Source organism: Hyperolius riggenbachi, chromosome 11 (assembly GCF_040937935.1).
Source record: "Hyperolius riggenbachi isolate aHypRig1 chromosome 11, aHypRig1.pri, whole genome shotgun sequence".
NCBI classification, from domain to species: domain Eukaryota; kingdom Metazoa; phylum Chordata; class Amphibia; order Anura; family Hyperoliidae; genus Hyperolius; species Hyperolius riggenbachi.
This window is the reverse complement of record NC_090656.1, coordinates 7,359,961-7,370,718: the sequence shown is the minus strand read 5'-3', so window position 1 is coordinate 7,370,718 and position 10,758 is coordinate 7,359,961. Positions and strand designations below refer to the sequence as shown.

Genomic DNA, 10,758 nt, shown 5'->3' with positions numbered 1-10,758 from the left:
GAAAGCCAGGGCACCAAATTACAATGGTAAAAAAAAATATATATATATTCATGTGTTGGAATGGGCAACTCAAAGTCCAGATTGAAATCCAAACGGGAATCAGTAGCAAGATATGAAAACTGCTGTTCGCAAACGCTGTCCATCTAATCTGACTGAGCTGGAGCTGTTTTGCAAAGAAGAATGGGCAAGGATTTCAGTCGCTAGATGTGCAAAGCTGGTAGAGACATACCCTAAAAGACTGGCATCTGTAATTGCAGCAAAAGGTGGTTCTACAAAGTATTTACTTTGGGGGCTGAATAATTACGCACACCAAACTTCACTAAGCAGTTATTTATTTTGTTTTTTAAAAGTTTTTGGAATCATGTACGATTTTCGAGCCTTTTCTCACGTGTATGTATACAACACTATATACTGTTCTTTGAGGTGGAATAAAAAAAAAATTACCGTATATTCTGTCGTATGAGACCACAGGGCGTATAAGACGACCCCCCAACTTTTCCAGTTAAAATATAGAGTTTGGGATATACTCGCTGTATAAGACTACACTTCTTCCAATGAACACCAAATAAAAAATATCATATGCTGGTGCTATGTATGAACAGATACTGGTGCTGTACTGTACGTGGTGCCCAGTATATAACAGTATATAGGCGATTGACTGGTTGGATTGGTCAACACTCCTTGTCTCCCTGTTTATCAGAGCGGCATGGAAGAATAGACTGCGTTATGGCCATAAAACACGCCTCTTTCACCTTCTGGCCTTCCCCTATTTACCTCCTTCTCTGCCTCTCAGATCGCGCACATGTGCGCCTGCGCCGTTTCACTACAGTCCCCAGCAGTGAGATATGAAAATCGGTAACAGGATAGAGCGTGTCACCATGCATCAATTACACCCGCCGTATAAGACGACCCCTGACTTTTCAGAAGATTTTCAAGGTTTAAAAAGTAGTCTTATACGCCAGAATATACAGTATTTATGTTTGTGACAGTAATGTCACAAAAGGTGGAAAAATTCGAGGGGGCCGAATACTTTTGCAAACCACTGTAAGGCTTGAAGTTAAAAAGCAATAACATTTTCAGATAAACACAAGGGATTAATGATGAGAACAGTCAGAGTCAACCATCATCAGAACAACACAAAAGACCTGCATAATCATCTTGATGCAGTGACTGTGCAGCATTCAACCTATGGCCACACTTACACAAGGAGATGCTGTATGCGAGAGTGAAGCAGAGTAAGCCTTCTCTCCGCCCACAGCACAAACAGAGCCAAAAGAAAACCATTCAGGTTTATCATCTCTATGATTTTCTTCTGTCTTGAGCAAGACTTCAGGAACAAGTTACATTCTTCTTTTCCCAGCAAGCTGGGAAAAAGACTCATGCAGCTGCTGTGCCTCCTGTCTGTACTGCAATACCCTCTGCCGCTGAACCTCAGCTTCTGCCTCTGCCGCCTCTCTTTGTTGAACCATATTCGCCACATGTTGGTTAAATTGGGCTTCCAGTTGTTGCAGGCGATTTTCAAATTCTGCCCTTTGTTGCTGCATCCCGCTTTCATACTCTGACTTCCATAAAGCTAGTGTTGAAGTTAGACCCTGAACCTGAACTTCAAACTGACCCACACGTTCACTGACATTTCCTGTGCCTGGAAAACAAAAGATGAAAAAAAAAAAAAAAATTCAATATGCATTAACCCTAAGTACTAATAAAAGTCAACTGCGATCACATTTCAATGTAAAAACTAGACGTTGTCGTTTAAGAGGAAACCACAGGACAGGGTCGGACCGGGAGCTGGAGAAACTGAAGAAATACACTTGCTGGCCAAGCAGCAGTAATAATCAAGTGTTGCTGCTCACAGTAAAGAAGACTTGCTGAAGGTTTGCTTTGGGTGTGATAGCATTGGGTTACTGCAGCTTGGCCAGTTTTTGCTCAGTTTTTCCCCCTCACAGTCCGACACTGCCACATGATGTTGTCTATGTGTCTGATTGACTGTATGTGGCTCCGCCTAACTTGACCAATTTTCACCCCAGTCACCCAGTGACCCAGTGTGCCAACCAAGTATGGGAAGTCTGTCTTTAATACGTTGAGAATTACAGCTGTTTACATTTACTCATTGAAGTCACTAGGGAAAATGAGATTGACTTTTTGTTGCTCCGCCCTATTTTTTTAGTCCCCAAAATGTGACATAATGTTTCAGCTTCACTCCATGACCAAGTGACCCAAGTTTGGTGAGTGTAACTTGTAACTGTAACAAAGCTTTACGAGTGGCAATAGTTTCAAATTTTCCAATAAAAGTCTATTTGAAATATGGGGTTTCAGATTTCTACTCCTTAAACTCTGGTAGGAGTAGCGTATAGGAAATTGATACATTTTTTTTGGCCGTTAATAACTCCACCCACTTTGGGATGACCCCCCCCCCCCCCCCCAAAAAAAAATATTTGTATTTGGGTTGACACCAACAATATGTGTTCCGAGTAAGGGGGTTGTAGCTTCAAAATTGTCGGAGTGGCAGCGATTTGAAATTTTTATCTGTCAAAGTCCATACGGAAACAGGGGTCTTCCAGGATCCGCTGCAAGGGCCCAGAGTGTGGGAACGCTTAATAAAGCACAAACGACGAATAAGTGTGGAAATTTTGGCGCTTTTACCCATAAAACTGTAGGAGGAGTAGCGTGTAGAAAATGGGGGGGGGTGTGCACTACTAATAATCAAAAGAACGAGCTGAAATATTTATTTTCTCAAGTGCTACTTTTGCCTTGTGGGGATCTGTGATACTAACACTGGACCTTAAAGAGGAACTCTAGCCTAAACAAACATACTGTCATATGTACAAGTTACAGTAGTTATGTAAATTAAAATAGATAGGTATTATAATCTCTTAAGCACACTGTTTTAAAAGGACAGGCAAAGGTGTGTGATTTCATGATGGCAGCCATATTTTTGTTTGAAAGGAGGAGATAGGGAGCATGACACGCAGTTCCAACTGTCCTGTGTCCTGATCACCTCTCCCAGTTGCTAGGCAACGTGATTAACAAAATAGAAAATCCCATCATGCTCTTCACAGAATCAGGGTAAAAAAGCCCTGTTTTTTTTTATTTGAAGGACAGATCTTTGCTAAAAATTCCGCTAAAAAATGTTTCTTTGGTAAGAAAAAAAAAGTTCTGATGCTGTGAAACTGTTAGAAACACAAAGCCTTTTCAGTTCTGCTGAGGAGATTTTTAGTCCAGAGGTTCATTTTAAGCTTTGCAACTGTAACTTTATCATTCAATGACACCATCCATTTTCCAACTTAGAATAAACTTGTAAGACCCTTAGCAAGGACATTTTAATCCTCACTAGTTAGCGGGTCCGGGGAATGCAGCCCCAAAACCTCTCACATGATGTCAGCAGGCAAGTTTTAGCCGCTTGTGTTGTATGTCTAAATTAAATGTTGTTTAGATTATTATATTTAAGATAACCTTTTTCATGAAATTTATCTTTTGATAGTGTTGCACATGCGCCCAAGAGTCAATTCTTAGCTTTGTTTTATACTACTATTCATGTTGACATGGTGAATGTGCAGATTTTTGAAAATTGATTTCAGATATATTGCAAATATTTTTTGGTCGACGGTCTAATTGGAAGTTGGCCCGTTATCTAAGTAGTCACTGTGTAATCATTGTTGATTAACACTGAATGCATTTTGTTACAACTGACATATGCAGAAAACGATTGGTGAAGCCACAAATCGCACAACCATCAAAGGGATGGCCTACAGCAGCAGAAGACCCAAGCGGGTACCACTCATCTCCACTACAAATGGGAAAGAGGCTACAATTTGAGCAAGTCTCCCAAAATTGTCCAAATGAAGACTGGCAAAATGTTGCCTGGTGTTATGAGTCTCGATAGATTCAGAATGTGGCGAGAAAAGATTGCGAACCTGGGACCATCATGCCTTCTTACCACCGTGTAGGCTGACGGTGGTTCTTTAAATTTTTGGGAGATCTTTTCTTGCCACACTTTAGGGCCCTTAGTGCCAAATTGCCAATGGGGCATCATTTACATGCCACGGGCTACCTGAGCATTGTTTCTGACCATGTCCATCCCTTCATGACCAACATGTACCCATCATCTGATGGCCACTTCCAGCAGGATCATGCACCATGTCACAAAGAATAATTTCAAAATGGTTTCTTGAACATGACAATGAGTTCACTATACTTAAATGTCCCCACAGTCACCAGATCTCAACCCAATAGAGCATCTTTGGGATGTCATGGAACAGGAGCTTCGTGCCCTGGATGTCCATCCCACAAATCTCCATCAAATGCAAGATCTATGCCTCATAGAATTAAGTGTGGTCTGAAGGGAAAAGTGGGTGAAACACCATATTAGTACGGCATTCAAAATAATCCTTCCAATGAGTGTAACTATTTAATGTGGAAAAATTCGACAAATTACCATTATCAGTAATTTATATACTATACATTTGTTACAACCCAGTTGTGTATAACGCTGAGAAGCATGGGAGTGTAGAACAATGCCAGCTGAGAAAAATGGTGTATGAAAACTGTCATACAGTAGTGTATCAGTTCCTTCCTACTTGCTGAATCTTTATGCTATAAAAATGTAAGTCGAACTTACGATCAACTGGTGTGGTGGATGTGCTTCTACCAGCTGTACTCCTGCTGGCGCAGCGGAGGTTGTGCCTATGTTCCACAGACAATGAAGCTATGGAAAATGAAAAACATGGTATTATAAACGACTGAACGATCTAATTACAACAAAAACCCAAATTTTTACAGAACAAATAGCTTTTTAACCAGACAAGGTCTACAGTGCAAGTCAATTCTTTCTAGTACAATGGTAAACCTTTTCAACCTTTCACAGTACATACAGCAATCCAATGATTACCTTACATAAATTATTATGTCAAATGAAACTTAAAGTTTTGAATAGAACTTGAAGAACTAAACAGGGCATAGCAAGACAATCACCTAATCATTAAAGGCAAGAGAATGCGCAAAAAGTTAATTACCCATTATAACACCATTTCACCACCTACACTGGGATCTGACCTATTAACCCTTGTTAAATATATACTTTTTATAAATTTCACATGAATCCATATTATATCAGTTGTGACAAAGTGGCTGGGAAGGTGCCACTCTCTTTGTCACAAGTGATGTGCGATGGACGGTATGTTGCACCCAGGTTCAGGCGCTACATCCTGTAGCAGCTCCGGAGGATAGGCTTTTGCTGACTGTCAGGAGTGACAGGGGTTAAAGCCTTGAGAAGGGTCCGGAGCTGACCAGATGTAGAGCAGGGTGGGTGCATCTGGTCGCCAGGTCCTGGGTGGAATATAGTATGCATTATATTTGTGGACTGCTGCCTGTCTAGCCCACAAAGGGTTAACAACAGAGCTAACAAGTCTCTGGAGAGGAAGAGGTGAGGAGGGGTGTGTGACAATCCAGCCCCGCGATCCCGTCGAGATCTGCTACCGTTAGCGTACGCAGGAAGTACGGGCGCAGACGGACAACGAGATCGGTTGCTGGATCGTCAGAGGTAAAATAGAAAATGAAAAAGGAGACAGAGCATGCCAATCCCGTCTAATCTGCTCCCGTTAGCATACGCAGGAAGTACGGTGAACAGACTGACAATAAGGATTGGTCTTGCAGCTGCCGACAATATGTAATGGGACAAACATCCACCAATCCCGTATTACTAGGCCACTGTTGACATGCAGGTCTCATGCACTAGAGACTGCTGGAGGCAAATTCACTGTGTGCGTAGTAAACGGTTAAGATTGGTTGGAGGTGCCCATACATGTACAATTCTGATTGTATATACAATCGGTAAACTAAAAATATCGGTTTCGCGCTGGAAATCGGGTAATAAACTGCCACCACTCTCTCAAGTTCAGGGAAGAAAAAGACTCCCGCTATCATAATACGGTAGCCAGCCCAATCACGTTCAACACGCCCAAGTCACCGTTCGGGGAATAGTCACTTCCGACGGCTTAAAGACTGAGCAATGTGACGTTAAAGAACGGTTACTGGGTCCCTATATGATGCAATCTCGAATTGTATTTACAATCGAGAAACGAAAGTTATCGATTTCGCACAGGAAATCTGGTACTAGCTAATCCTAGAAGGAAGAAACGGTTATTTACAACCTAGCTAGCAAACAATTTATAAGCAAATCATAAAACAATGCGGTAGTATGACTGACTCTTCAGAGGGCAGATTCGTTATAGCAGCAATCAGATGACCAGAAAAGGCACACAACTGAACGATAAAATCGTTAGTTTATTTCTAAACTACATACACACAGCTTATTTTAGAACAGATTGATTGGACAGAGAGAAGAGAGGAAGAGAAACAGAATGTCTGAATATACAGTTTAAATACCGTTATTGGTAGTCCCTGCGGCAATCGCAAGTCTTTGGCGAAAGTCCCAAAATGGCGGTTGCCATGCGGCCAACAGGCCTTTGTTAGAAAGTTCGAAGATGGAGGTTTTGGCCCGTGTCCCTGCGAGCTGCCAGGATGTTACTAGGCATCAGATTGAAGGTAAAGGACCCAGAGCTTTCTGGGCTCTGTCTGGTTATAGCCCCCACTCCAGCAAGGAGGGGTTAGGGGGCGTGGATCACACACCTCTTTGGAACAGGAGGTCTCTGCCCCTCTCATAGAGGCAAGAATTTACCTGAATCATGATAAGTGTGCTCATCTGCAAACCGTACAAGTTATGTTAAATCTAATAACATTTTTAGGTTTGTCAGAATTTATCAAGAACGTTGATACCAAACTTGGGGGGTTTAGAGTGAACGGTGACCCCAAAATGCATATCTCTGCTTTGGCAGGGCTTACCTTGAAATCAGAAACATCCAAGCGTGCGGTTGGTTCAAAATTTCAGAATAAGCGGGTTCTACAGGCCGTTGCCTATTTGGGAAGTCATCTTTATGATAAAAGATGGATTTCATATTTGTGAGGTCACAGATAGGTTTCCTACTAGTCACTGAGAAAGCCAGCTGTAGTCTCTAAGTGGCTTCTGCAGGATGTTAGCAGGACCTCCTGTGGCTGCTCTTTTCATGTAAGGAGCTGAGGAGCCACCAAGTCTGGGTTAGGCAGTGGAGGTGTGAGATTTCCCTCTTTCTGCCTGCTTGGGGGTCCCTGAATGCCCAGGAACCTTTGTCACACGGAGGTTTGAAAAAACTAGGTAATAAGAGCATTTTCTACATTTGACCAGGGAGAGGAACTGTTAACCCCAGGCTTCCCTGGTCTTTTTATAAACCAAGCCTTTCCCTATCTGCTGTCATTTTTTTAATAGTGGCAACAGGGAATATTTTATAAGGCTCTAACTACTTTTTTAGGACGAATAAACGTTGATTTGTCACAGGGTGTGTCCAGCAGGTTCTGTCAGTCTGGACAGAAAAGGTTTTCGTTTGTTTCCAGGAAGTAGCTCTGCTGAGAAGCTGATGCAGGGGACTGCATGTGTTTGGACTGACATTTGTGTGTTACTCAACGCTGAAAGTAAGCACCCGGCCGGAGTTGGCCTTACCTTTGTTTTGGTGGAATTACTTTATTACTGAACTGCAAACTGTTGTTTGTGAACCTGCTGCCAAAATAAACTTTGATTTATGTTTGCATATAAACCTGCTTGGAGTTGCTCTGTTCCTGCTACAATGCTTACCATCTGAAGAGGGTCCTCACACAGTCCATATGTATTATTCACTTACGCCTTCTATTCTATTTTGCACTTTTGCCTATTTTATCTTACTTCTGAAGTAATGTACTGTACTGCAGCACAGTACTGAACATGAACAACTCTGTTTTGCAAACAATGATGTGCCCTGTTATTAATATAACTGCTGCCATTGTTAAGAAATATTGCTTACAGCATGGAAACCGTCTATGACAGTGACTTACTGAGGCAAATGAAAACTTTGAAGTACAAGGTAAACAAAAAACTGCTGAAGCAGTCGGATTCACAACTTTGATAACATACAGAGTGCGGTCATTTCCTTACCAATGCTTACTTTCAACATCATGAAGAAAAAAAAAACTTACATGCAACCGATCGGCTACGGCGCCTACGTTTCCTACTCCGGCCTCTGTGTTTCTGTGCAGTAGGAGGAGCAGCCGTTTCAGCTGCAGCAGCGGTTTCATCTGCAGCAGCAGGAGTTTCCACTGGCTCAGCTGAGTCACCGGTAGGAGGGCTGCGATCAGGGCTGGTCCTGGGAGTGATGTTGGCTGAAGAGGGTGGAGAAGAGGAGGAACGGGCCGGCTCCTGCAGTCGTGCTGTCCTACGATGATGACGAGCTGGAAAAGAATGTTGGAAAATTATCAAAAAAAAAACACATACTAAGTAAAGGTAAACATTGCATTGGGGAACAATAACTACACAAAGTGAATGATAGACGTTATCAATATAAGTATATAGCCTTACCTAAAGAATTATTAGGAACACCCCTTCAATTTATGATTAATGCAGTTATTATGATACCCCGTTGCTGAACTCTGCCTGTCCATTGGAGTACGTATCTGTCTCCTGAATCTGTACCTTATCTGTCTGTGTGTTAATGACCTGGCTTGTCCGACCTCGAGAACTGGCCTCACTGTTAGAGGCAGTTCCCAGACCTGTTAGTGACACTCCCTCATTGGTGTCACTCACGTTCTGTCCTTCCCACTATTCTCAGCCTGGCTCCGCCCCTTGGGGAGCATCAGGCCTGTGGAAGGAATCTGATCCAGAGTACTTGCTCTTACTGTCTAGCACCTATCCTATAGGTGTTTGGCTCAATATATACTGTTGCACCGAACACTATCATCTCTCAGGTGTCCAGAGGTTAGAGATATATCTGATTATCGGTGATACTGCAGATCATCAATAATCAGGTATATATCTGCATTCTCGGTGATACTGCAGATCACCGGTAATCAGACCCTCTCTGTGTTACACCTATCGTTACATAGAGGGTAGAGGATTATGGGCCAACTGATTCAAGCTGATAGAAGAGCAACGTTAACTGAAATAACCACTCATTAAAAACAAGGTATGCAGCAAAGCATTTGTGAAGCCACAACATGCACAACCTTGAGGCACATGGGCTACTGTAGCAGAAGAACCCACCGGGTAGCACTCATCTCCACTACAAATGGGATAAAGAGGGTACAATTTGCCAAAGCTCAGCAAATGTAGACAGTTGATTTGAAAAATGTTGCCCGGTGCTATCATTCTCGATAGACTCTGATTTTGTTGTAAAAAGAATGACAACATGGAACCATCATTAATTATTTCTTTATTTCAGTATTTATATAGCGCCGACATATTACTCAGCGCTGTACAGAGTGTATTCTCTTGTCACTAACTGTCCCTCAGAGAGGCTCACAATCTAGTACCTACCATAATCATATGTTTATGTATGTATTGTATAGTGCAGGCATCATAGTCTACGGACATTTTTTAGGGAGAAGCCAATTAACTGATCTGTATATTTTTGGGATGTGGGAGGAAACCAGAGTGCCAAGAGGAAACACACGGAGATATGGGCAAAATATACAAACTCGTTGCAGATGTTGACTTGGCTGGTATTCAAACCATGGACCCAGCGTTGCAAGGCGAGAGCGTTAACCACTATAACACCGTGCTGCCCATGTCCATCATGCCTTGCTACAACTGTGCAGGCTGGTGGTGGTGATGTACTGGTGTGAGGGATGTTTTATTGGCACACTTTAGGCCCCTAAGTGCAAATTGGTCATCATTTAAATGCCACGGGCTACCTGAGCATTGTTTCTGACCATGTCCATCCTTCATGACCACCATGTACCCATCCTCTGATGGATACTTGCAGCAAGATAATGCACCATATCACAAAAAAAAAAAAAAAAAAAAAGGTTTCTTGAAAATGCCAATGAGTTCACTGTATTAAAATGGCCCCCACAGTCATCCGATCTCAACCCAATAGAACATCTTTGGGATGTGATGGAACGGGAGCTTCGTGCCCTGGATGTCCATCCAACAAATCTCCATCAACTGCAAAATGCTATCCTATCAATATGGGCCAACATCTCTAAAGAATGCTTTCAGCACCTTCCTGCATCAATGCCACGTAGAATTAAGGCACTTGTGAAGGTGAACATGAGCCAAACTCCATAATGGTGTTCCTAAAAATCATTAAAGGTGAAGGTTCAGGGAGGGGGGTTAAAAAATAGAAATCCATTTCCACTTACCTGGTGCTTCCTCCAGCCCGTGGCAGGCAGGAGGTGCCCTCGCCGTCGCTCCGCAGGCTCCCGCTGGTTTCCGGTGCCCGACCCGACCTGGCCAGGCCGGCTGCCAGGTCGGGCTCTTCTGTGCTCCAATGCCCGGCACTTCTGCGTCCCACGCCGGCGCGCTGACGTCATGCGCAGTACAGCCCAGCGGACGTCCGATGACGTCAGCGCGCCGGCGTGGGACGCAGAAGTGCCTGGCCAGGTCGGGTCGGGCACCGGAGACCAGCGGGAGCCTGCGGAGCGACGGCGAGGGCACCTCCTGCCTGCCACGGGCTGGAGGAAGCACCAGGTAAGTGGAAATGGATTTCTATTTTTTTACTCCCCTCCCTGAACCTTCCCTTTAAGGTGAGTGTATTTAGGGCTGGTTATGCTAAAGATGAGAATAGTCAATGTAAATAAAAAATGATATAGAAATATCAAAACAAAGAATTTACTTACATCTCCTAATGTCACGTTTTATTCTCCTCACTGCTCCTGGAGTTTTAGATTGGAAATCACTCCACATGGTCTGTAATTTCT

At 43.1% G+C, this 10,758-nt stretch overlaps 1 protein-coding gene across 1 annotated transcript; it reads right to left on the bottom strand.

Moving 5' to 3' along the window:
• Positions 1 to 315: 315 nt before the first annotated feature.
• Positions 316 to 10,744, bottom strand: LOC137538636 (uncharacterized). The gene is made up of 4 exons (XM_068260913.1): positions 10,678 to 10,744; positions 8,041 to 8,292; positions 4,619 to 4,705; positions 316 to 1,642 (listed from the first exon to the last, which is right to left on the bottom strand). The coding sequence occupies exons 1-4, from the start codon at positions 10,742 to 10,744 to the stop codon at positions 1,341 to 1,343; spliced, it is 708 nt and encodes a 235-aa protein (XP_068117014.1). The 3' UTR covers positions 316 to 1,340.
• Between the last annotated feature and the right edge of the window lie 14 nt (positions 10,745 to 10,758).

What these genes read in the sequence shown, in the direction of transcription:
- LOC137538636 (XM_068260913.1), bottom strand. Translation starts at nt 10,744, where the DNA reads ATGTGGAGTGATTTCCAATCTAAAACTCCAGGAGCAGTGAGGAGAATA. An exon ending in AAAACGTGACATTAGGAGAT is followed by an intron (nt 8,293 to 10,677) that starts GTAAGTAAATTC and finishes ATTCTTTTCCAG; the next exon opens with CTCGTCATCATCGTAGGACA. An exon ending in ATCCACCACACCAGTTGATC is followed by an intron (nt 1,643 to 4,618) that starts GTAAGTTCGACT and finishes TTTGTTTTCCAG; the next exon opens with GCACAGGAAATGTCAGTGAA.